The sequence below is a fragment of the Ambystoma mexicanum genome, chromosome 5p (assembly GCF_040938575.1).
Source record: "Ambystoma mexicanum isolate Mex_15411 chromosome 5p, UKY_AmexF1_1, whole genome shotgun sequence".
Classification (NCBI taxonomy): domain Eukaryota; kingdom Metazoa; phylum Chordata; class Amphibia; order Caudata; family Ambystomatidae; genus Ambystoma; species Ambystoma mexicanum.
In genome coordinates, this window is record NC_090930.1 from 1,201,359,790 (window position 1) to 1,201,387,470 (window position 27,681).

The window sequence follows — 27,681 nt, forward strand, 5'->3', positions numbered from 1 at the left end:
CTAGTATCGAACAGTTGGGCAAATATGTTAATGTTGATCTTCAGCAGAGATATCAGCCTGTAAGATGCAAAATGTGTGGGATCCTGATCTCCAAAGAGCACTGAAATGTATGCTTATGAGCAAGAGTGGGGAATAGAGTGACCCTCAAGAATAACATTAAAAACCCTGTATAATTTGTGTCATTATCTTGCCAAACTGTAACCCATCCATGCCCAGAGCTTTGCCTACCTGCATGTCCTTCATAGCAGCTTGAACTTCAAAAACCATAATGGAAGACTATGAATGGTCTAATGCTTACTCAAGAGACTCAAGGTAAGTTAAGAGATGTAAGATGCAATCAAATTTAATCTGGCAAACAAATGTACTCTGCTATGTACAACCTCGGATAGTAAGCACCAAAAGCCTTAACAATCACCTGAGATTCTTGGCATCCCTCTTGCAAGTTATCTTTATATGCACCAACTGCCTTTACAAACTCTGTTTTTGAAGTCTCCTTGCTGAAAGTGTGTGGGCTTTGTCCACATTTACATACAATGTCTCCTTTAATAAGCAGTTTCCTATACTTCTCGTTCAGTTAAGGTGACTGAAGTTCCCCTCAACATCTATATCGTATTCAAATCTTCCTCGGAACAGGGGTGTTTCTAGGTCTGGAAAAGATCTGGAGCTACGCTAATGTCGGGAATCTTAGTGGCTTTAGCTGCTTCCCTAACTTTCCCCTGGACAAACTATTCATCTTCATTTACCAGAACTGATATAATTAATTAGCATTAAAGTCACAAAATAGTTGATCCCAGAGAAAGTCATTACATTGCCCCCTGTTCCTGCCCCAGCCTACGGACATCAAGTGTCAGAGAAACCATATAATGGACTAACTGTCACAGGGATAATCGAAGCAGCCGAAGCAAGGTTTAACGTTTCCAAGAACTCAGAGATATTTAGCTCCTACTTGTTGTAGCCAGCTACTACCAGGAGTGTCTTTTGAGTCCCCAATCCTACTGGTGCCATATAATCATACCTATTTGACATTAACTCTTGGTGTTTGGGAATGTGTGTAAAGGAGCATTCAGACACATCTAGAAACCATTGAAACCATAATGGGTCGTATAAAATGGACAAATGGTTTGCCTCGCACATGGAAGTCAGATGTGGCACTCGCTATGTACCAGCTACTGGCTGTCCAGAGGTAGCTCCTTCTTAATGGGTGAATCGAGATACCAGGAGCTGCTTTTAGCTTTTACTCAACAAATCCTTTTTTGATCCCTGTGAAGCAAATATCTGGCTTGCCTCCAAAAAGAGATGATCCAGTCTCAAAAAACATAAATGATATTGGCAGTAAATCACTTTCCTCCTTTTCTTTAAAGTTGGAAGAAGATTCACTCATTACCCCCAGAACATTTTCTGTTTGTGAGGGCAGTTAGTCACAAACACCTTAAAGATCTATCTTTTATGTGGCTTTGAGAGAACATAGACATTTGCAGTGATATTACTAAGTGCCTCTAGCACCTTTCTAAAGCAATAACATTCTTTGAAGTACAAATGACTGTTTATTCAGTAATTTCATAAGTATTCAAAATAATTTAAATGGCAATTACATTTGGAATTTGTTATAATAGTGATGTGACAAATAAATGCTACCCCTTCTTTTTATTTTCTTTAAAAAGACGCGATCTCAAATATCCTATGTGTGTGTACAACATAATCAACCGTCTAGTAGCAATCAATTGACAATCGTTATCATTTGCCATATAAATGGTGCATCTTATGTCAAGTTATAAGTGCGAAAATTCCAACATGTCTCTGTCAAATAAATCAGTTCTAGACCTTCATCATGGAAACCTTTCTAATAATTTCCTCTTTCTGCTCATTTTAATTTGGACATAAAATATTGATACATTTTCAAAAAAGGGTAGATTGCTCTAGGGTCTCTAGGTTTGACACCTTTGTTTACTAGTTCTTACTGGAAGGTAGATGTCATTATCTTAATGGAAGTATGCCATATTTGTGTAAGGATACCACTGGAAATTAAAAGAACAACAATGTAGAAGTTGCTATAATAGCTGTATGCCAGTATATGTTTTATATAATCGCTTTGGTGAAGGGATTAATTACCTTCATTCTTGGTTCTTTGTTGAGGTGTAGATACATGTTATATCTCTTATTAGTAGATACGATCCACTATCCAACCTATGGGTAGGGTCACAAAGCAATATCTGTGATTCTCTATTTAGGATTATAGGTTCATATTTGTAAGCAACAGGATGTTATTATAGATAAAGACCTGAATAGATACCTATTAATGTAAGTGATATTCGTTATTTTCATATTTTTTCTCTTTTCCAAAGTGTGTCCTTTCCACAAATTGTTAGGTCACGCCGAGGGAGATGAATACTTTGGTATTGTCCCAATAGGTCAAATTCTGTAAAGGTGAGGGGCGGGCAGTTATGTTAGTAGTCTTATATCTCAGGAGTTGTGTAACCATATAGGGCTACTTGCTCTGCCTTATTATGAGTATTCTCTCCACTTACCCTCTTGATTCCTTTGGCAATGTGCAGTTCTGGGCTCCAAATAATAGCACGTGGTCGACTCCACTTTAAATGTGCATCGGTTGCGTTATGAAGTCAATATGTGAACTCAGCACAGTGACGACATAGATTGTTCTCATTTTGAGATGTAGCACAATATTATAAGCACATGCTGTTAAGAGGTAGTGATGTGTGATAGCAAGGATTTTATGCAAACAAATCACAAACATGTAGTTTAGTGAATAGTGCTGAACTAGAATTAGAGATTGATATAGATTGAACATGTTCTAATTGCTTGATACATTCAGAAAACTAATATTTCAAAGTACTGAGTTAGGGTTTTCTGTGAGACAAAAATGATTGTTAATCTGATTATACTTTTACGTTTTGCCATTCTATCTGTTCATTCAGACCCTGTATATGGCTGTTTGTCATGAATATAGATTTCTATTCTAATTCAGAAAGTTTGGCATCTATCGCATTTTGATTCTTGCCATATACCTTGATTATGGCTGCCCATTCAAAGTGGTGAGCTACTTGAATAATATATTTTTACCAGTGGGGCTATTCTGTTGTTAAGATTGTTTGTTCCATCATCTAGGTTTTTAATTTTTCAAGTAGTTTTTCCAAAATACCGTAGGCCACACAGGCATTGGATCATGTAAATAACATTCCTACTTTCACAGTTGGTAAAGTCTTTCATTATCAATGGGTTCTTGAGTCCTATGTCTAGGCACAGTGTTTTTTGTCTGCACATTATGCATTTATTGCATGGATAATGTCCTTTTACTCTGCATAAATCCCCATGGTCTGTAATGGACTGGTTAGATCTTGTTTTGTCTGTGATATCATTCTTCATTGTGATATTCCCTGTTCCCTTACTTTTCTTAAAAGCAAAAATTTGACCTGTCTGGTTGTGCCGAGTTATACCATTTCCTGCCAATTTTTCTTAATGATGCTTTTGATTTTTAAAGATAGGTTAAAGTAAGTGGAAGTCAAGCGATCTAGACTTGTTTCTTTGGGATCTGTTTGTAGCAATGCTTCTCTATAAGAGTGTTCTTTTTGAGGATTTTTTGACAAGTTTTTTTGGGTCTCCTCGCCAAGTAGTTTCTCACTTAGAATTGCTGCTTCTTCGCAAGAGGTAGATACGTCTGTACTGCTACTTTTGAGTTTAAGAAATTGTCCCAATAGAAGATTCTCTGGGATATTGTATGCATGGGGACTTGTGAAATGTAATAAGGCATTCCTATCGATAGGTTTATGATAGCATCTAACTTTTAATGTTTGTTCTTCTACGTAAATTGTCAAGTCAACAAAATTGATTCCTCATTGATTTGGTGAATCTAAGGAATCTATGTTGTTCATTAGGTCAAGTTATAAATTTGCTGGCTAACGCACTAGGTCCGTTCCAGATGATCATTATATCATGATTATACCTCAGCCATTTGGTGAAATTATTCTGAATGGATTAGTATCTGTATAGATCACTTTTACTTCAAACATTTCAACATAGAGGTTATCAAGACTAGGTGCCATTGCTGAACCCATGACTGATCCCTCAATTTGTTGGAAACAGATATTGAGGAATTGAAAGTAATTCTGAGTCAGTGCTGTTCTTCTACACCATATAATAAAGGAATTGGGCATTGGTAAAATGTCGTTTGAGAGAAAAGATACATTCAGTCACCACACATTAAATAATTGGGTAGATTAAACCAAAAGAATCATTCGCCAGTGTGTTGCCGAGTTCAGAATGACATGCTTAGAAAGCTTTTCGTGCTACATATGAAAGGTGCTTTCAGGCATTTAATTGATTACAAGACGTCCATATGGTCAACTATCTTTGCTTATCCACAATCTTTCAGTTTCTGACAGTTTCAGAATAATATGCCTACAGGCAACTTTTCGTGTCTATAAAAGTATATTTTACTTTCAACAAAAGCACACATTGTTTTCAGGTAAGTCTAGTTCCTGCTCAACTAGAGGAAGACCGCTGCTGTAATGCCATAAGGAAAAATAATCTTTCTGATCCTTGGGGTGTCCGTCTATCCTTCAGCAATTGTTTTGGGTGAAGTGTAAACTCCCTCAGACCCAGAGTCAAACCTTAAGGAGTACTTGTTGGTCTATTTTAGGGCATATGAATCTGTGAATGATCCCATTCTAGAAAAGGAAAAGTTACTTACTTGTATCAATCGAGCATAAATATCCTATGCTGAGTAACATAAAAAATAGTCTATTTCCTTCCTCACTTTGTTTTTGAGGTGGTTGGGGCTATGAATAGGATTCAGTTTAGAGATTAGATTTACACTCCGCAAGTGCTGAGCCCATTCTTCACAGGGATTCTGAGGCCCCCACAAAAGACTATTGCCCACAATGGGAGATTTTTTTTACTTTGGATGAATAGATTATTGAATATAAGATACATTCCAGAATTGCAAGGAGAATATAGCATTTTGTGATGTAAATTGAAATGTTTATGAATTCTAGTAGCTTAGTGGTTGCTTTTGCTTTTCCGCTTAAACATACTTCTTTCTTTCAGAAAGAGATTCGAAGCTCGTTGGTTCTGTCCATGTTGCAGCAAATGCTGATGGAGGATAAAGCGGATATGGTGCGAGAAGCTGTGATCAAAAGCCTTGGCATCATCATGGGATACATTGATGATCGGGACAAGTATCACCAGGTATGATTCAGAGCATGGAGAACATGATTCATTGTGGCTGCTTTATTTCTGAATCTTGTGGGGCCCTGGAGGATAGAATAAGAGATGAATTTGTATTCTTCTTTAGCCTACAGTGCTTTACTTATCTAATACGCTGAGCAATCTTCTAATCTTAAATACCCCATTTTTGGTCAAGACTTGTGCCTTAATTATTACAAACAGAACTTTTATTGAATGCACAATTTAGCATACATGTTCACAGTATCTGGACCCTTATTACATAAACCTTGCACCAGTGCATTCTGAATGTACATGGTATATTCACTGGAACAAAAATGGCCCTTATGCAAACATGTATTGAACCTGTGCATATTTGCACAAGATTCGTGTTTGCACTGGGGCAAATGCCGTGCGAAAAGGCACTTGCATAGGTGAACTGTTATAGGTAATATAGCTGCATCGCTCAGAATCTCCTGAACTTTCTACCAAGATTTTTCTAAAAATCATTATTTCTTGTCACCCACCCATCAAAGAAACTGACGATTCCAAGGAAATCACCTCTCCCTAAGGGTGAGCCATCCCTTCTGGGACTAAGGAGGTTATTGCGCTATGCTTAATATCTGGGCTCAGGATAAGCTGGATCCATTTGGGGGTGACTAACCCTTAGTGGACAGGGACCCCTAGAACGTTACAGGGTACCATGTCTCCCACACAGTTAACTCCTTTATGGAATATTTAGCGATTTAGCGTTTAACAACCATACGCACCCTTTTTCAATGCTGACTTGGCTTCCGACTTTACCTGTGCTGAATTCCTTGTCGAAACGGAGAGGAATTGAAGGAACCAGTCCCATGGAGGAGTGTACCACCTACCACCACAAACCATTCACAGATGAGCACTGTTACTGTTGAAGGGCGAGTATAGAAACATTGAAAAAAAAAAGAGCAAAGCCTCCTTAAAAATAAAAAAATGCACAGTAACTATCAAAATTTGGAAGGAAGTGTGGACTGAAATAAACCCTCCCCAATCAAAGTAGACAGAAGATGTACATTAAAATAAAAACAATAGGGGTAAACAAATTAGGGTTGTCATGATTCGTCTGCATTAAAACCTGTTAAAACACATATGAATTCCCACCGAAGCAGACTCCCAGAGCTGGGTACTTCAATAGCAGCACGATAAATAGGGAAATTGGGCAGTACCTAGCTAGGTAAATACTTTGCAGACACATTCAGAACACTGGTGTGATCATATTAAAATCTGTGAAAACCCCATTCGTATGCGACAACGCTGCCCCCAGAAGAGGCATGCCTTTAGCAGTAGGGAGAAGGGCATTTTAGTGTTTCTTACAAAGGCACAAGTTGTACATGTAGCGCTTAAGCCACTGTGTTGATAAGCCCCACTTCCTTTTTGCTCCCTTAGTTTCCCCCATCAGCATTTGGGTGAGCTCCCTTAATTTGCAGAGGGTTTGTTATGTGCAGTTAAAAGAACAATAACGCAAGCCTTCTTTCTTCTTTGGGGAAGATGGGCTCCACCAAGCGACCCTGAGGTGTGATGCCTAAGAGCAAAGCCCACACTGGTCAGACCCAGTATCAGGGAGTGCCTAAGGTTTTATTTTTGACTGCCTACTACCAGGATTCTTCTCGATGTGTCCAAATATGCCATTACAGGGGGTTGTCCTGAGAGCTCTGCATGGGTACATTGCCTTAAGCTTAGGTTGGCACTGATTATAATCCATAAGTGTAACAGCAACACCACTATAGTTGCCTTCTCACTAAAAGTGCCTTCTATCAAGGAACTACCTCCATGATCTGCAGGGACACCACTAGTCTAAACTAACTCTGCCACACCCTTTTCCAAAGGGCAATGAAAGTGGGCTATTGTAACAATTCAGCTGTGCCTGGTCATTGTCTCTCTGTACCCCTTAAAACAAACCACCGGAGGCAGTGGCACATTGAATTCTGCTCTCTGGTGACTTGGGGTTTCTTTTTCCCCCATGTCTGTTAACTCTTTCAAACTTGCTGCAAGTTGGAGGTCGACCACCACAGCTAATGAGGTACCAATCTCTCTAACTACATCCTTTTTCTGAATTCCGTAGCAATGCGCAGTGCCACATTCACAGTTGCTGGCTCGAGTGCCTCCTATCATGACAATACTGGGATTGCCTAGCCCTAAAATGCAACTCCTTTGGAGAATTCCACTTCAACCACGGCAAAGGCTCACCTTGATGCAACTACATGGCCCTTCAGAGGAGCAGTTGTTATGACTTTTACATCTGTAATCTTACTTTATCTTTAAGGGTCTTCATATGTTACTCTACCTCCCTGACACTGATTCCCCTTCTGGATGAAGCTCCCCTCCCTGTGATTCCCGCTGCAGCCCTGTTTGTGGACACCGTTTCCTATCATCTTTGTTGTGGTGGCTTGTGTTCCTTCAGAGCCCTTAAGTTTACCTCTGGTCCTGATTCCAACATGTTCAGTCAGCAAGAAAGATTGGTGGGTTTCACGCTTACCTCTTAGATCTGTTATGCTTGCAGGACACATGTTTTTACCTTGATGGGGTCAACTCAGCCTTTCATCCTCCAGATGTTGATATTTTGGCTAATGACAATACCTTTTATTACAGCGCTAAGAAGAGGGAGGAATCTGGTATAAAGCTCTGTTTAATTTCTGTTTGTTTCTTGTTGTTTCCCACAATAGGTGACAAAACCCAGCATACACTATTAACAATATTAATCCACTTTATGATTTTAAAAAAACACTTAAAACATTTTCCAAAAAAGCACATTGAGTTGAACATGTGCGGGTGGGGGGCACAGCCATTACTGCGTCCTACTAAACTGCCCTACCTCGCGCTTACTTCCATTTCAATGCAAATCTCACCCTGCACTGTCTATGTGCATCCATTAGGCTGCCCCTCTCCCGGATAGCCATACTTTGTTTTCTGTGCCTCTGCAACTGTTTCTCTGCATTCCCCTAAGTTTTTCTGCATTTTTTCCCTGAAAGGTGAATGTATTGGCCTCTATCACTGTTCTTTGCATTTCTCCTGCATTCTCTGCATTTCTCCTCTAGGCAAGTGTTGCTGGATGTGCTTGCACATTTCTTGCTGTGTCGACTAGGCCTTTCTCCTCTTCTCTAGGTTCCCTCTTACTCTGTGATCACTACTGTTGCCCTCCAGGCCTTTTTCCTCTCTAGATTGAGCTGAGCCTGTTCGGCTCCCACTAATGTCTCCACACACTGCCTGTTGCTGCTCTTGTTACTTTTCTCTGCCTGTGCTCTGTTGTTCCCTCTGTTTACCCCCCCCCCCTTTTCCCATATCCCTTCCTTGTGCACCCTGTGTGGCGTAGCTCTGTTGAGTGTTTCCCTCTCTTCTCCTCCTCTCGCCTGCCCTTTCTCTTTCCTCTATCACACCCACTATGGTGCTCTCAATTTAACCCCCATCTTCTCCAACTGCTTTTCTATCTCTTATCCTACTCTTGTCACTATGATTGGAAGGAAGAAGCTCAAGAAGGGCACCCTGGTCTCCAATACAAGCCTTCCCATTGCTGGCAACCATGTCTGTGCTTTTTCCAGACACTCTTGCTGACATCCTCTTTGTCGTTCCTTCTCCTGACCTATGGACTCTTCAGAAACCTAAAAATGTGGCTGTTCAAGTGACTGTATTCCTCCTTAGACTATTGCATCCCATCACTGCATTGTCCCACCCCATCACCTCTTCTTTTTCCTAATGTAACCTGTAACTTTGTTCCTTTGTACCTACTTTTTCCTAATGTAACAATTAACTTTGTATCCGAATGTAACTAGCGCTGAGATACCTGAGGGTTTTGTGCGCTGCAACAAATGCATAAATAAAGAAATATGGTCGAACTTCTCTCTCCTTTCTCCTCTTACATCAATGGTGGCACCCGGTGTGAGGTCCTCTTGGCCGCCTTCGAGTCCTCCAGAGTTATCATTAATGTCTATCTAAATGGCACCATCATGGTCCAGGGACCTCGGCCCAAATCTCCTACTATTTGATAGGCGCCTCCCTCGCCTCATCAGCTTCCTTCCTTCTCCTGCGATTCCTAGTTCCACTTCTCTGGCTCCCCAGCGACCTACTTCTTTTGCTCTGGCTCCCATGCCATCTACTACCTCTCTTGTCTCCTCGGCCACCTCCGTCCTCCACCCCTCTGGCACCCTTGCCATCCACTCCCTCTCTGGCTCTTCGGCCTCCTCCTCCTTCCACCTCCTCGGCCACTTCCAATGGGTACTTCTCTCCCCTGAACTCCTCCCCGGTAGTCTTTCAAAAGTGGCAACCTGCTCCACGTGGCTACTCTCAACACTTGCACTGCTATCAAACGCTCCTCTGACATCTGCCACCTCCTTGAACTCTTGGACCTGGATGTTCTCGTTCTTACCGAGACATGGATCAAGGCCAGCTCTGTCACAAGTTTTTGTTTTTTTTTTTACTTTATTGGCACGAGGCATGAACAGGCAAACAACACAGTGCATAAAACAAATAGTATTGCAGATACATGAATGGCATTACATATAAGGGGTTACCGGGATGGGGCAGGCCACAGGCCTTACAGTTCAGTTTGTTTCAAGAATATCAACGTTTATACGCCTGGAAGGTGGAAGGAGAGAAGTCTTTAACGTCTTTATTGGTCAAATAGCTGCAAAAATCTGACCATACATTTTTGGGACGAGAGGTCTTTGGGAGGGAGTTGACGTAGTCCTCTTCACATATTTGTGTCCAGGTGAGGGCCTTGAGCCACATTTCGAATGAGGGGGGGATCGGCGCTTCCAGCACTGCAATATGCATTTTTTGGCCACCATAGTTGCGATGTTCAAAAACTTGGACACCTTCCTCACCTCTGGCCCATCCCACAGTCCGACTAAGAGGGCCAGTGGGTCAGGTGACATATGGATCGAGATTATCTCAGCAAGGGCTTCCATGATGTTTTTCCAGAAAGGGCCCAATGCTTTGCAGGACCAGAACATATGAATGTGATCTGCATCTATGGATCTACATCTCGGGCAGGTGTGAGCATGGCTGTGTGCAAACCCCCCCCCCCACCCTTTGCGGCGTGTAGTATAGGCGTTTCAGGAGCTTATATTGCATACATCTAAATCTGGCATTTAGGGAGACCTTGCGTTTATGCATGCACATTCTACTCCACATTGCATCAGTGAGGGTCAGGCCCAGGTCATCACCACACATGTCGCGTGGCGCCTTTGGTGCATCCTCCAGTCTTTCCAGCAGCATTTTGTATAGAGAGGATGTTATGCCTCTAGCCCCAGCCGAATTGGTTATGAAGTGGATTTCAGGTGAGTCTGGGGGTTCATCGGAATAGGTGGGCCACATGGCGCGGAACGCTCCCCTTAGTCTGAAATATTGTAGTAGTTCTAGCGCCGTACCAGAGTGCCCGGGCCGCCATGTCTGTAGGGTGATAAATCTCCCGTCGGGATATAAGTCGGAAAGTGCCCGGTAGCCCAGGTCGTGCCAGTGTTGCATGAGGAGTTTATCATAAGTGGGGCTGAGGCCTGGGAACTGCCAGATGGGGAGCCATTTGTAATATGGATGGTGGCCTAAGTGTGGCTGCAGTAGTCGTCTCCACGCCATGGTTGTTGCTGCCACTGGGTCTGCTGAGGCATCGGCATGAAATGTGTGGTGAAAAATGAGAGATAGAATGTTGACCTCATCAATTGCTAGTTTCTCAAGCTTAACATGTGGGGGAGGGTCAGTGTGTGTATACCAGTGTGTGGCATGCTGAGCACGTGTAGCGATCCAATATCTCGCGAGGTCGGGGGCCGTGACGCCCCCTTTCTCGTATGGAAGGACCATGTGCTGCCACTTTTTGCAAACCGCACCGGAGTGCCATAGAAATTGGGTGCATGCAGTGTGTAGATTCCTGAAGTATAGTTTCCAAGGCCAGATCGGGACATTTACAAAGATGTAGTATAGCTTAGGGACAATTATCATTTTAATTAGGGACAGCCTACCCGACAAGGAGAGCGGGAGGTTGCGCAATTTCAGCAATCGGGCCTCCACCAGCTGCGCCGTGGCCGTGTAGTTGTCAGCCAATAGCGAGGGTTTAGAAAGGGACACTTGGACCCCGAGATATCGGATTCCACCTGGAGACCAGCAGAGAGGGAATTCGCATGTTGGTTGGGAGGTTGCCACAGTAAGCAGGAATATTTCAGATTTAGTGTAGTTTATGGCAAAGCCTGAGAATGTGCCAATTTTGGTTATGTTGTGAATTATCGGGCTAAATGGGCAGCAGGGTCTCTGACATAAAGAAGTACGTCAACAGCGTACAGCGAGATTATCTACGGAGTGTCTCGCAGGCGGATACCTTTTCGGGTGTGCCTGTCTCTGACATTGTCAGCCATGGGTTCGATAACAAGTGCAAACAGTATTGGGGAGAACGGTCAGCCCTGGCGAGTGCCCCTATGGAGCATGAAGGGAGACGAGACCTGGGAGTTAATAAGAACAATGGCCGCTGGGTTTGTGTACAGAAGTTTAATATACGATAACATATGGGAGCCAATTCCCATTTTGTGCAGTACGGCCCACATATATTGCCAAGATACCATGTCGAATGCCTTCTGGGCATCGAGGGTGACCGCAACGTCATTGGCATTGGGATCAATTCTAGACATAACGTTGAACAGCCGGCGGATGTTGAGGGCTGTTGAGCGACCGGGGACGAAGCCACTCTGATCTGGATGAACTAAGTGAGTCATTATGGGGAGGAATCTACTTGTAATAATCTTGGCAAAGATTTTCGTATCAGTGTTGGGTCTGTAGGACCCGCATTTGTCCGGCAGCTTGCCCAGCTTGGGGAGCACGATTATGATGGCCTCACGCATGGACTGGGGCAAGATGGATAGGCTGAGCGATTCATTCCAGACCTCGAGAAGTTTGGGTGCAAGGATAGCGACATGCTCTTGGTAAAACTCGGAGGTGAACCCATCTGGGCCAGGTGCTTTGCCGTTCGGGAGGTTCGAAATGGCCTTGGCAATCTGGTCTAGGGTGAATGGGGTATCCAGCTGATCCCTGGTGGCGCAGGAGAGAAGGGTCATGGGGATTTGGTCTAAAAGGAGGTTTGTGTCCTGTAAGCTGTGTTCCTGCTGGGGAGCATATAGGGTTGTGTAAAATGGGGTGAATGTCTCAATGTGTTGGTCGGACCAGCGCAGGACGCCATTTGCATCTCTGATGCAGTCTATGCGGGTTCTACCCCTCTCCGCGCGCACCAGTCTGGATAGTGTTCCTCACCGTACTTCCGTGTTGCTAGGAGGCGAGCGTGCTATTGTATCTCTCTCTGGGCGTGAGCCTCGACAGCCTCCAGTTCACATCTTATCTGTGCCAGTATGGTCGGGGACGAGGCAGAAGTGTAGTCCCTCTCAAGTTCTTTAAACTTTGCTTCAGATCGCTGCAAGCTATTCTTAATGTCCTTAAGGACCCCGGCCTCCATAGAGATGCACATCCCTCTTATGAAAATCTTGAACGCCTCCCACCAGACCCCCTCGGATTTATCATGTCTTTTATTGCAGTCAAAGAAGGTGTTGATGTCAGCCAGGATTTCAGCTTTAAAAACTATATCCCTCAGCGCCTCCGACTTGAAGCGCCAGGCAGAACGGAGAGGCAGGTCCTGTCCCAGTTGGATTCGCAATGTCACCGGGGAATTATCTGACAGTGTGCGCGGTAGTATCTGAGTGTCTATGACCTTCCCCACCATTCCGCTCGATGTTAGAAACAGGTCTATTCTTGACAGGCTATCGTGTACACATGAGTAAAAGGTGTACTCTCTTGCGTGTGGGTGGACAACTCTTCACACATCTTTGAGGCCCAGCGTGTGCATGTAATCTATTGGCCTCACGCAATGTAGCTCTGCGGGCAGTGCCAGATCTGTCCAGCTCACTGTCCAAGATAAGGTTCATGTCTCCCCCCCCCCCCCATATGATAGGGACACCGATATATTTCGTGAGTATGGTGATGACTTCATCGAAGAAATCTGGGGCATCAAAATTCAGGGTTTATGTGTTCACGAGGATGCATTCCACATTGGCTAATAAGCAATGGAGGATCACAAATCTGCCCTCACATTCGATGTGGCTGGTGTGCAGCGTGAATTGAACAGACTTGTGAACTAGGGTGAGGACTCCGCTGGATTGGGTTGAGAATTTCGTGTAGTATCTGTTAGCGCCCCAGGCCGGAGCCAGGTACGTTGCCAGGCGCCCCAGGGCGTGTCTCTTGGAGGAGGCGTACCTTAATTCCGTGCCTTTGGGCGTAGGCGGTTATCCTGCAGGCTTTGGTGAAGTTACTTAACCCCCGGACATTCCATGTCATAAGATTAAATGACATAGTGCCGTATTATGGAACATCCCTGCAGCAATATTTGTTGCCATTCAGTACCATGTGCCCAGCTGCATTCGAGCCGCGCTGTGCTGTGACCATGTCCCCCGCTCTCGTGCCTTTTCCATTGAAACAACCCGCAACTTTACCTCCCCCCGCCCTCACTGCCCTCCCCAACTTGCAGTGCAGAATCCGCCCCACCCCCCGAACACAGGTGCTACTGGATGAACCAACTCTCCCTCGGAAGCAGAGGTCGGTGGGCAATGCCCAACGTGGATATGCCCCATTGGAGGCCCAACAGGGGCCAACAAGCAGCAGCAACCAAAAAGAAATTATCATTGCAACTGCAGTGAGGTGCGCTGTTGCCGTGTGGTCGACTTCTTAAGCATGAAATCGGACAGTAAATGCTGTCCAGAACAGGTTTCTGCGGTGAACGGATCGTAAGTCTGGTCCCAGGAACCAGTGTATTAATCAAAGTAGAATGAGAATAAAGGAGTAGTTGGGGCTCACGGCCGGCTCCAGGCACTGGGGTGGAGGGGTGGTAAGTGTCTCTAGTTCAGGAGCAGAACCCGTAACCAGACTGCTTGTGCAAGGGAGCCATATTTGCTGAGTGAACAATATAGCGTTGCCATCTTCACATTATGAGTCGAGGATGACCAGATAAAATGGGCATCATCAAGCAAAGTAGTTTGTGACTGATCATTGTTGGCGCGGTCCCCTTCTGGATTATGAAGTGGTATTTACGAATCAATACATTTCACCGCCTCGTCTGGGACAGTAAAGAAGTACAGTTTTCCATTGTGGGTGATTTTGAGTTGCGCCCGGAACAAGATGGCATAAGGGACGTTGCGCTCCCTGAGCAGTTTCTTGACGCCAATTAATTGGCGTCTCTCCTGTTGCACCCCCACTGTGAAATTAGGGAAAATCTTAATGGTGTGGGCCTCCAGGCGTAAGTCCCCCTTCTCGCGTGCCAGGTGAAGGATGAGGTCCCTGTCCCAGTAGTTGAGAATTCTGGCGATGATGGGCCTCGGGATGTTGCCCGGTCTGGGGCGTGGTGATAAAGCGCGTTGAGCACGTTCGACCGTGAAGTATGGGGGTGGGGCCGGATTTCCCAGAAGCTCTTTGATTAGGTTTTCAACAGCGTCCTCCATCCGTCCTTTGAGGGCGTTCTCAGGAACCCCGATGATGCGCAGGTTGTTCCTGCGGGAGCGCGACTCAAAGCCGTCGCACTTTGCCTTGATACTCTTCATGTCACGTGACAGAGATGCAATCGTATCCTGCAGTGTGTGTATTTCGTCTTCATTTGCAGAGATCCTATTTTCAGCATCTGTGATCCTGGTCCCTGCTTGGTCCACTCATGTTCTGAGCGAGGCGACATTGGCATTGATGTCATCCAATTTCTCGTGGAAGGAGGCAAAGTTTGTAGCCATTGATTCCATTAGTGTGGTGAGGTCAGGCACCAAGGTACCGGGATGAGGATCAGCCTCAAATTCCTCCTGTAGGGATGATGCTTGGCCTGCCTCAGCCCTTGGGACAGCCTTGGCAAAGTGGTCCATAGCTCACCCCTTAGAAGCTCCTCTGGGTCTGTTCGAAATAGCTAGTATAGGTTTGAATGTGGCAAAGGGCCGCAGGTGGAACTTGCGGGGGGTGGATGGTGAGTGCTCTGAACAGTTGGGTGTGAGAGGTTGGGCCGCCCAAAGACCAACCAAAGCCAATTGTCATTTGCTGGGGGTGAACGCTGAGTTGGCGAGGCTGTAGTAGCTATGGCGCAGTGTTTGCACTCGTGCAGGGTCAGGAAATGTTGCCCCCGTTGTGGCGGGCAGGCCCCACCCCCCCGCGGTACTCTGTCGCGGCGAAGGGGGGGATGGGAGCTACATGCCTGCTCTTGGTGGAGACCCCGTGACGGGGGGCCGTAGCGCAGAACGGGGCCCAGTGGCGAGGGTAGAGGGCGTCGAATATAGACAGGCCGGGCGTGCACGGTCCCCCGCTCCAGGCTGGGTGGGCGGTGCTCAGGCAACAAAGTTCGGGGCAGACACTGCAGCGATGCTGTAGAGGATCTTGCCAATGTCCCCGTGGCTGATTAGGAGGTCGCGGGACGCGGTCTCGAGCAGTATTAAGTGCCCCTCCCCCTCTCCTCACCTTGTCCGTTGGGGGCAGGGAGGCACACAGTCCGCTGTCCTCCGATGGTAGTGGGGCCGTGGCCCGACAGCCACACTCCGTCTGCAGATGAAGAGTGCCGGCTCTGGAAGCGGGGGTGGGGGGAACCCGCTCCAGCGCAGGCCCCAGCCGTGGCCCCGCTCACGCAGAAATGTATCTTGCGGGGGCCGTCGCGGTGGCGGGTAGGGTCGGACCCCCGCAGCCGCGCCGGGCCCCCACTCACCAGTCAAGATCCAGGAAGCAGGGATATCCGGGCGGCCCCACCCTCAGCCGCACCACCAGCCGCGGCCTCGGGGAGCCCGGCCAGGGAGCCAGGCGCATTCCGAGGCAACCGAACATACCCGGCCAGCCGCCGTCGCAGGCACCAAAGGCAGGCTTCCTCTGTACGGATCAGGCTCAAACTTTCAGGATACGGCTATGAATGCCAGGCTGCAGCTTCCATGAAGTATTGGTGCCCAGAACGTGGTGTGCCGCAGATGTATGCGGATTTCAGCCGGAGCCACACTGAGCTGAAAAGCTAGGCAGCCATCTTGGGCTGCACACCAGCACCACCCAGCTCTGTCACAAGTTTTGACTCACTCCTGCCCAGGGCTACAAGATCCTCTCTGAGCCCAGGCCGAATAGGCCCATAGGCGGAGCGGCCCTGATCTTTACTGAGTGGATCCCTGCTTCCCTCATCCACACTCAGACCTATTCCTCTTTTGAATGCCAGGTCTGCAGGTTCTCCATTTCTCCTGGCCTCTCCCTGACCTTGGCCACCATCTACAGGCCACTTGGCCAGGTCACCCTCTTCCTCTCTGATTGGGCCGATCTCAGTTCCTCTCTCCTTTCCTTTACCTCCCAGCTTCTCCTCCTTGGGGATCTCAACATCCACCTGGACTCCCCAGACTCCTGGGCTTTTCCGCAACCTTTGCGACTCTATCCCTCTCCATTCTACCCTCTGGTCCGACTCACTCTGACGGACACACCTTGGATGTTCTCATCTCTTCAGACATCCCCCTCTCTTATTCTCTCACTACGCCTCTCTCCTGGACTGACCTCTTTCTTCTTTCTTCTCACTTGAAACTTCCTGTTGCCTTGGCAAAGACCCACCCAGCACTGCCACCTTCCTTCCCGGTCATTCGACCTATGAAGCGAGTGTCAGTGGCAGCCTTTGCCTCCACTTTCTCTCCCCCACCTACTCCTATGGCATACTCCCATCCTGACACAGCCCTTTCCAATCTTTACCTTTCCATCTCTAACACTCTGGATACCATTGCTCCTGTCGTGAGCATCCGATTGAAACCTGCCACCAAGTGCAATTCCTGGTATGACTCCGATCTGGCCACTCTGAAACGCAAGTACAGAGTAGCTGAACGAATGTGGGGAGCTTCGGTGCACCCTCTGACAAACTGGCCTGCCGCCTGCCCCAATGGCAATACAGACTCCATCTTCTCTAAGAAGATGGTCCATATTCAAGCCCGCTTCTCTGCTGCCTCTAACAACACACGGACAAACTTTGGCCAATCCTACTACAGTATTTACCTGTTCTACACCTATCCAGGCCTCTGGCTTCTCATTTCACCACTTAAACCCAGGACTTTCTGTCCACACTCTCCTCCTCTTCTCATCTCTCTCCCTCTCTCTGGCCCTCCTTGGCTGCTCTCCTTCCTCTCTCAGGTAACACATGATGATGTTTCCAGACAAGTCCGGTCTATGAAAGTCTCATCCAAGCAGGTGACCCCCTGCTCCTCCAGAACCATTAAGGACAACAGTGTCTCTCTCGCTCCAACCATCACCGATTTCTGTAATCACTCCTTCGCCACTGGATCTTTCCCCTCTCTTCTCAAGCACTCCGTTATGCACCCCCTACTAAAAAAGCCTTCACCCGAGCCCTCCATTCCAGCAAACTATCGCCCGGTCTCTTATCACTCCTTTCCTGTTGCAAACTCCTAGAGAAGTTGACTATCTCCCACCAAATCCTCCACACTGAATCTGTTGGTTGTCTCCATGACCATCAGTCTGGCATCAGAGCAGCCAGGGGCACAGAAACTGCTCTCCTGAACACCTGTGAAGAACTGCTATACTCGACCTTTTCTCTGCATTTGACACAGTCAACCACAACATCCTGATTACTCGTCTCCGCGCGACCTTGGGCATCACAGATCTGTCTCTGGCGTGGCTGACCTCCTTCCTCCTGGACCGACCTTCCCAGTTTCAGCTTGGGTCTTTTCTCTCCACCACCTCTCTCTCCATATGTGGTGTTCCCCAGAGCTCTATCCTCTTCCCCCTGGCTCTTCAATGTCTACCTGGTCACTGTGAGACAGGCATGGTATCAAGAGAAACACAGACTCAAAAGTATTAGTTTTAAAACCTTTATTTACTAAGTTTCCAGGGGTGATCTAATGCCTGACTGGCCCTAACTTTAAAAGGATGGTTCCCTTAACTGATATGCCTAATGGCCGTCGTTGTCTAATAGTCCAAAATAAGTCCTTCTGTGTCTAAACCTATGCTTGCCCTCATGCTGTACAAACATGTGGTAACAAATATTTTGGAAAGGATAAATAGTGGTTCAACAAAAAAGGCAAAACCAAAGTTGGTTTCAGTTGGTCTTCTAATGAGATGAAATTTGGTCAATGCCACAAAGATGGGTTCACTCAGCAGGGCTGTTGGTACAACCTTCTCCAGAGGGCCCTTACAGTGAAAACACCTCCAATGTCCTTGAGTTCCTTGGGGTTCCCTTCCCCAAGCTTTAACTTGTTCACTTACAGTGTTCAATGCAAAACAGTCTGTTTCTTCAATAGGCCTCTCAAGGTTCCATTCCCCTGTTAGAGAGAATTCTCTGTTAAGGCTAATTTCCCAAACCTAGTGAGTCCTCCAGCAGCCTTGCTGGATTTTTGAGGTTTATCTTTTTCTCCTGCTAAGAGTGAGACTCTCTTTCTCTCACTCTTAGGCATGATTTGAGAATGTCCTTTGACTATGTAAAGTGTTTTATGGGCTATGAGGTCTTTTACTCCATAGGGCTTCATGTGTTTTTGGTATGTGTGTTACACAGCACCCTCAGTGCAGTTACACAGGGGTGTCATAGTGACCCCCAAACATAGACCCCATACCCTGGGACTGGCTACTGTCTCCCAGGGCATGTAAAGTCACCATTGGCTTTACTAGTCGCAAATTGTGAACAGAATCAGTACAAACCATCATATTGTGGAAGTACTGGTTGGAGTAATTCCATTGCCCCTGGGCCTGTTTTCCAAGGGGGCACTGTCCAGTCCCCCCTTGTCGAGTTTCTAGCTGGTGGCAGGGGATACCACGCGAAACTTTCCACCGGAATATTTCCTATGGGATTTTCCCATTCATTTTAAACGCACCACTTTTTGGTGCAATGTTAAAGGTACCGCCGGGTTATTTATTTAATAATTATTCCCCGGTTGGGTCTTTTTGCCAGGACTCGGTTTTAAAATGGCGTTTGTGTTTGCCTCTGAAACTCTAACCCATGTCGAGCCCTTTGTTCCACTTTTTGGCGGGCTTCTCCACAGAAGCCCTCCAAATGGTGCCACTGTCTGGGGTCAACAGGATGTGTGGGAGGGGGATTAGGCACCCTGGACTGAGTTGCCTTGGCAACTCAAGTCGCTCTCTTGTGTGATTGGCCCAGTGGTGAGCCGCCCGGCTCACCACTTAGCATGTTTGAGTGACAGCTAGGCTGATGAATGGGGGTTTTGCTGCATAAAAGCAGGGCTTTGGGGACTGGAACTTCAGAAGTCACCACACGACCTAAAGAATCCAAAGAGGGGAGAAGCTGAGCCATCTACAACGACGACACCACCGATGGAGCCCTGCTGCATGAACTCACCACTTCCCCGACGACAGAGGAGATCTTCTTCCAGGAGAGTCGTCTTCCCCTTGAGCAGATGGGACCAACCAGTTCGCCTTTTTCGCCTTCCTGGATCGTCTCGTGGTCGAATCGCCCGTACCAAGCACCCCGGCGGCCGGATAGCCACGCTTCACCACTACCGCGAATAAAAGGGTCGTACCTTTTAACCGGGAAACTCTGTGGCTGGTTTCTTCCCTGGCAGTGCAACGACCTCCAGCTTTCCTGCACGTCAAGATCATCTCTTCCCCTGGACGAAGCTCCGACTTGCACCCGCTGCCAGGAACAACTGCCCCCGCTGGAGCTTTCTCACCATTTCAGGTACTCTGTCCCGCCTGGTCTCCCTTGCAACAGACTGTCCAAGGTGTCCCGTAAATCCTTGACTCTCTATCCTGGGGTGAGCTCGGACCTGCTAACATTACCTTTCTGACTTGATCCAACCTCTTTTGACTTTTCTGCAAAGACTTTGAGTGCATTTCCACTGTGTGATCTTGGGCACATTCCGCCTTGCTCTCTCCAAGAGTGGGCCTGGCCTATGAACTTTTTGCTCTACAGTAGACCCTGCCTTTCTTGACTTGCTGTGGTTTCTTAAAAGTGTTGGTACTGTGTGTTTTTCCTGTTCTGCCTTTTCTCTCCCTTTTTAAACAAATTATTGGAGTGCCATCTACGGTTACACGCTCACCTCTGTTTTGCTAAATAAGCGGTGTCTTAACCTAGACTTGTCGAATAATTAACTAGGGAGGTGTATATATATATATAGTGACTGTGTTTGAACTTGCTTGACATATTAGTGCCAGTGTATTTTTACAAGTGTGTTTTTAAATAAATAATTATATACCTTTATACCAAAGCTCTGGTCAGTGTTTGCTTGTGCTACTGTATTTTTATCCCTATTGTGTATACTCTATATACTGCCCAACTCTTCTTCAGGGAAGTCTGACTGCTCAGCCACAGCTACCAGGTAAATCTGGGTGGTGCAGACTGCTACCAATTGGGTGTACTGCTTACTCCTGTAGTCTTAAACTTTTTGCAGTGGTCCCTAAGGGAACTGCACAGGTTTCTGCCTAACATCCCCAAGCCCAGGCCCTTCTACCAGTTTTCAAAACAGTCAGCTGGTCAGGATGTGCCTTTTCTCATGTACAACCTTTCCTGCATATCATCCTCTTATGGGGTAGAATCGGAGACTTTTGAACACGCTAGGCTCTTTACTTTTCCTCAGTGTGACCACTCTGACACGTTTCCCCTTTCTTGGTTCGTTACTTTCACTTCCTTCAGCACTTTTTATCTTCAGGTGCTTCCTGCACAATTTTCCTATGTTCTTTCGCCATTTCCATGCACACTTGCACTGACCTTTGTTCCTTATCTTGATGGTGCCACTTGCATGCTTCTTTCATGCTTTTGTGCACTCTTGCACTTGCTTCTTTTTGGGTCACTCATACCCTTTTAAACAGTCCTTTCCTTTCGTGCCTCCTGCACCTTTTCCACGGCCTTCTGGCCCCCTTTGGGTCATTTGCACCCTCTTTTATACTGTCTTTGCCTTTCGTGCCTCTTGTACGTTTTCCACGGGCTTCTGGCCCTCTTTCATTCATATTGTTTCATTGCCCAACACACACAGGCATCTTGCGCTTACACTGTTAGACTGTTACTTGATCGTTGTTGAAGACTTCACGTCAGCTTTAAATGAACGCCCATTGAAACGTGGTCCTCTTTCTTACGCGTTTCTGGCGTTAACTTGTATCGTGCTCTTCACAGCCCGGCTTTGCAATACTTTCAGAACCACCGTGCTGACTTCTGCAGCGCCGCTTCACACTGGCTCTTCGTTCTAAGGTCAGGGTCTAACCACCTGCCCCTCGGACAGTCCTGGGCTGTTTTACCGGCCCAGGGGAACGTGCATTCACATACACAGGTTCTGCGGGGCACCAGTACACCTCTCGGCTTCCGTACACAGACCCTTCTTGGCTCCCTGGAGACACGGCTCCATCGCCACGCTTCTGCCCTTTCGCACGCAATGTCCTCAGTGCCTCAGCATCCTGGTCTCTGGCATCTCGGCTCGCCCCTCAACTCGTTCTCCTACTTGCTCATACATTTGTGTCAGACCACACATTTTATAGTGAAAAGACCAGTCAAGTGGAGCCAGATGTGAATGGTTACCATTGAATGCCTGACCCTGCATGACTGTTACTGGGACAACTTGAGTTCTTTCTATGGTAGTTTTACCTTGCGTTCCCATGTTATTTCTATGGGTAATCTTTACTGATTGTAGTTGCCTTCTCCTCGTCTCACTATTTAGTGGAAATGGGGAGTGGGAGATGGGGTGAGACTGGAGATACCCCATAAAGGCTGAAGGTTGGGGTGTTTTTGGGAATAGGGAAATTCCCTGTCTCGCCCTTGGATATTCTCCTCCCAATCTCTCTTGACCCTCCATTGCTTGTCCACCCCCAGGGTAAGGATCCAAAAGCAAGGCCCTTCCCATGCCAACTGAATGGAAGATCCCGAGAGAGGGAGGAAGGGTGAGTTGGTGGGAGAATACTGTTGGGTTTCTCACACCCCTTTGGCCCTCCTGATCTTTTCCTTTTCCTCTAACTTTCAGTGTTATGCTGATGACACGCAGCTCTTTCAGGCTACCCTCGTCCTCCTCCTTGCTCATCCTTGACTATCTATCCGCTATTCAGACATGGTGCGCCTCTAGCGATCACTACCGTAATGTCAGTAAGATTGAGATCATTCTCATTGGGGGCCCTGCTCCCGCTTTTCCTCTCTCACTCTGGCCGCCCTCCTTGTGCCCTCTGCCCTCACCCCCTTGTGAAGCAAAAAACCTTGAGGTCTTCTTCCTTTCCACTCTCTCCTTCTCCCCACACATCACGGACCTTGACAAGAAGGCCCTTTTCCAACTGTACGTCCTCAGAGGTATTCTCCCTTTTCTCACCTTCCCCCAGAAGCTCACTATTTCCAGAGCCCTGGACTACTGCAACAACCTCCTTCTCATTCTGCCTAACTCTACTCTTCCCCCTCTTCAGCTCATCCAGAACAGGGCCGCAAGACTTATCCCTGGCCTCAAGCCCAGGGACCGCATCTCTCCGGCCCTACAATCCCTCCACTGGCTCCCGGTGACTACAAGGATCAGGTTTAAGACCCTCTGTATCGCCTACAAGGCTTTCTGGGACCATGGCCCTCTCTGCCTTCAACTCTCTCTTCCTAAGTAGCTTCCTCCTAGAGCCCTCCGCTCGTCTACTTATAATATTCTGCAGGTGAGTCCCTTCTCCAAGCAGAGAATGGGGGTTAAATCCCACTCCTCTGCAGGTGACTCCATCAGGAATGGCCTCCCTGCATCTCTCTGCCATGAGCATGATCTCCTTAGGTTCCGGAAGCTCAATAAGATAGTTGTCTTATCCTCCCTCCCCCCTAAACCCCTTTGCCTGCTTGTGCCTTGAAACACTTGTGTATGGGTGCATAATAAATAACCAATAAATAAATCAACATAAAATGCACATCACTTATATTGTCATTTTCCCTTCTGGTCAAATATAGGACTTTTGCTTTTTTAGACATCTTTCAATAGTTAAAACAAAAATCCAAGTTCAGTGCATTTCATTGTTCTTTAACTGTAATTTTAAATCTCTGAAACAATTTGCAATTGAATGGTAATTTCGATTGCGTCTGCTGTTAGGAGACATTTGAGGGTATTTTCAGCTCCCCCAATATCAGTGCCCAAAGTTGGCGACAAATGAAACTTCTCCAGAGCTCCCCCATTTTTCCACAAACCAAATGTGAGTCAAGGTTTCAATTCCCAGGCCACATAAATAGCACAATTGCTTTCGTATACAATGTTTGTCTCAGTGCCTAAGTTAGACAATGCAGGTGATTGGCTCATTTGAAAGTTGATTATTCTCTATGAAGAGAGTGAGAGATGACGGACTTGATATAAGTTTGTAAGCAAGCAATTTTGTTTCTGTAAAACTCAACAAGCTTCTTAACTCAGATCTTGTTCAATTTTTTCAAATTCGATTTAAAGATTTACATACTTTTTTAAAGCACTTTACATTTGTGGTTTGGCAATATCAAATCAAGAAACATCGTAAGTTACTGAAAACCCTATTTACATAGAATTACCAAAATTGCTAGGCTTGCAGTCCTGCTTTCACAACTCATGGTGACTTTTTGTTTGTCTTGGCTATTGTAAATGCTAGACCAAGGCATGCATGCGCTTTAACATTACCGTTGACACATTCACCCTCTAGTCTAATCGCCTGTGTTGAAGTAATGTGTCGGAGTGCAACAATTCTTTGGAATCTTGCCTTCCAGAATAAATGTATTTACATGCATAACCTCTGCTCTATATCACACACCACTGGACAAATGTTGCTTTCAAAGGGTTTGGGCGCACCCTTATTGAGCCTAGATGGCGGTCAAAATGTGCAACTCCTACAGAGTGCGATGAATCAAGGGAATTCGTCAATTCTTCCCAAGGGGGATTGTCCCCCTGTGAGGCTAGGGAGGTGGGCCCGCTCTGTAACACCTTCTCTGGGGGTCGAGGCAAGTGGGACTTCACCGGGAGAGACACTTCTTTCAGGGAAAAGGTCTTCTGTTCCTGTGAGAAACTCCAAAAGCCATTCATTTTAGTGACATATATGGGACTATCAGAAATCTAGAACAGTATGAAATCCAGAGATTTACCTGAAGGCAAAGCCACAATACGTCATCACAAATAAGGAAGAGGATCTGGCTGTTCAAGGAGACCCCTCCATTTAAGTGAGACAAGTAGACTGGAAAGGGAGACACAACTGAAGTAGAGAGAGAGCGTAAGCAGGGAAAGCCCCCTGACAGTGTTACAGGTAAGAGAGGTGGAGCCGAGGAGAGAGGTGGAGCCAAGGAGAGCCACGGAGCCAGTGACTTTCAGAAGTGGTCTGAACGCGAGAGTAAAACACTGGAGGCCCACCGTTCACACCCACTGGAGAGTCAAGGAGACGGGAATACAGGTCCTTTTGGTTGTATGAGCACCTTCTAACAATGCTGAAACCACCACACTGAGCAAACTGTGAGGTGTCAGGTTGCCCTCAGGCATACATGGTTGCAGAGAAGGAGAAGATCAAGAGTGGGATGCTGGCAGAGTTCAATATAGCGAACTGGAGGCAAAGAAGTGAAACTGAGGGAGTGGCGGTCCTGGGGACATTTTCCTGCCAACCCAGAGGTAACTGGGAGAACGGGAGAACCGGGGGGTTGCTGGGGAATCGTATTTGGAAAAACATGACCCTGTGGAATTGACAAGATATGGAATAGAAATGTCATAAATTGGAATTGTATCGATATAATGAAAAGAACCCTGAATAAACCTATAAGAGAGACTGTTAAGAATTGGATTGCTAACAATTTTGTAAAGGTTCTACATTGTGTAATTGAACCATAAACAAATAAAAAAAAATAATAAATAAGGAAAAGGTTCCATGTAATAATGTACCTGCAAAAATGTTGCCTGGCAAGAAAGTCGCCAGAAAATCGCAGTTTTTTGCAGGGACATTATTACATTGAACATGCGGGCGGCACCCCACAACCTTTTTATTTTTTTCTCGCGGGAAGGAGAACACCCCTGCAACCTCTGCTCTCCTTGATCCCATATATATATGGTTGCCATAAATAATGTTGCCACAATTGTTTCCCGGCGAAGACATGTATGGCGACCATATATATGGGGAAATTATTACCTGATGCCAAGGAAAAATGTGCACTATTCTCATAATTTAATCAATAAGCAGTGGAAATGTCTACAGTGTCTCTGCACCCTCCTTCTGGCCCACCATAGGAGCCTAGTCAAAGTTTAACACGAGGTACAAAAAGTGTTCTGTGCCTTCTAATGTAAGCCCTTCTATAAACCACAAGTCCCTTTTTCTGTGTTTTGATGAAAACCATATGTTTTTGTTTTGTCAATACTTAAGACAAGCTCATTGGAATCATGTCATGGTCTGTTTGATCCGTACTAAATGAGCAGCATATACAAATAGCATATAGTGCACATAATTCTGTTTTGTAGGGAAGCATGTGGCAGCTTGTAATTATTCAGGATTAGTAGCAAGGACTAGGTCAAACAAAATAGGTGTTGAACTCACCCTGGTTTTATGTCGTTTTCAGTATGCATTCTTACAGTATGCTCCCAAAAACATATGTTTGAATGTTTTTGCTACTTTTTGCAGTAAAGCACTTTGATTGGGGATTTACCATAGTTTTTCTTAAACCAATCTGGTGGTTTAATAACTGATACTATTAACGCTATCAAATGCTTATCCCAAAGCGACATAGACTACTTTACGGGGTGGTTTTTATTTACTAACCTATTTACACGTTAGTTGGTACAGTACTAGAAAGTTATCTGTTGTGGTAAGTCTTTTTCGTAAAAGCTGTCTGCGACCAAGTAATTAGGTTTCAAGAATCAGCTCATGATTTTGGTTCATGTAAGAGCAATTTTGCTTGAAAGTTTGCCCCTCATATCCAGCAAGGCAATGAGTCAAGTTAGCAGGATTCCTTTCATCCACTTTTCTGATGGTGTGGGTTTAGTATGCCTCCCTGCAAGTGTGCCAGAATCATTTGTGAGTCAGCCATTGTTTGTAAAATCTTGAACGATCTATTCGTCGAGTAATTGCGAAGACCTTTACTCTGACTGCAAAAAGGTCTGCAGGACCCAGTGCACTGAAGACCTTTAGAAATCTAGTTGCTTTATTATTCTGGTTTGTGTGTAATAACCATGGGGGTGGTCTGGGTGTGGCTACGTGAGCCATGTGAGCAGACATGCTCTTGGAGGAGCTCCCATCGATCCTGCATTAATCCGGGTAAAAGGTGCTGATGCACTAGCCCGTGGCAGAAGGAAATATAGGCAATGGCTTATGAACACTCAGTGCACAGATGAGGAATGTCTGGAGCCTGCACGACTAATGGAAACAGCGGTGTGGAACGTGCAAAGTTCCCGAGACGGAGACCGAAAATGGCGGACGTCCCAACACAAAGGAATTTCAAGTAGAGAAGAAGCGGTGCGCGTGGTATGCATTGGCTGTAGAGCAGGCCGCGTTATATGAAGAGATACCCTCGGCGCGACAAGGATGAGCGCATTATGCTCTGCATGGCCCTAATTGTAATTACATTTGAAGCTGGAGACCGTGTGTAGAGGAGGGGCGGCCGGCGCTAGGACCGCATCAGCGGTGCGGCGGGAGCGGCTGGACCCCGAAACTCGTGTGGGGCAGCGCTCCATATAGCCTGCGGCTGAGGGCAGCGAACATTGGACCCTGGCACAGCGGCTGACTGGAGCCATAGACTTTTGCGCTGGGCCGCGGGGTGCCCGCCACCAAGCACTACTGCTCAGAGGACACGCTTATTCAGCGTAGTGCCCGGCGGCCGCACAGAGAAGTGCTTGGGTGCGCTGCGCACCGGAAGGCACGGGAAGCTTGTCCACAGGTGCTGAGACCGCCCAGGATTGTGAAACGGGTGGCGGGACCAAGCGGTCCGCGCTGGAGAGCGGCCTTGGCATCCCATGGTGGGATGAGGCGGATGGATCGTCTTGACTGACAGCGGTACGCTCAGGGCTGCGAACACGGTAGCCAGCTGAGGGGCGCCAGACTGAGGCACAGCAAACCCAGCACATGAGTAATAATATGTGTAATGAAGCGGGAGGCCAGGCGAACTGCAGAAGCTAGATCTCGGGAGATTGAGGAGGAGAGCTTATAAATGTGCAACTCGCTGGTCCCCCCCCCACCTGAAACAGTCTGTTGGACTTTTAACAAAGGGTCTCAGACATCCCCCCACCCCGCGGGGGAGGCGTGAGTAACATGGCTAGCAGATGGGCACAAAATGGTGGCAGGCTCCGAAGGAAGAAGTGAGCTGTGGGCAGTATAGACACAGCCTGATACACTGAGATAAGTGCCCCAAATGGCTGCTACCGCCCAGTGTGTGCGAGTGCTGGATCGGAGTGTAGACCTACAGTTCTAAGAGGGAAGACGCAACCCACTCGTGTACTTTGTAAGTCGTTCCAAGACACCCCTGGTGGGGCCTGTCTGGGCCCAGGCGCTAATAGCAGTCTAGTTGCCTGCTGGTGGCGAGGCGCGCCCACAAGTCTGTGGCACGCCGCCATGTCAAGCAAACTTCGAACGAAAAACAAGCAACCCACGCTAGAA

The 27,681-nt window shown here is 46.7% G+C and overlaps 1 protein-coding gene across 8 annotated transcripts in view; it reads left to right on the plus strand.

Moving 5' to 3' along the window:
* RELCH (RAB11 binding and LisH domain, coiled-coil and HEAT repeat containing) overlaps nt 1-27,681 on the plus strand; it is a 1,825,259-nt gene that overhangs the window by 994,341 nt on the left and 803,237 nt on the right. For all 8 annotated transcript variants that reach the window (XM_069613666.1, XM_069613665.1, XM_069613669.1 and 5 more), the window contains one exon: nt 5,062-5,202. In XM_069613666.1, the coding sequence (XP_069469767.1) occupies nt 5,062-5,202 (141 nt within the window). The remainder of the gene's footprint in view (nt 1-5,061; nt 5,203-27,681) is intronic.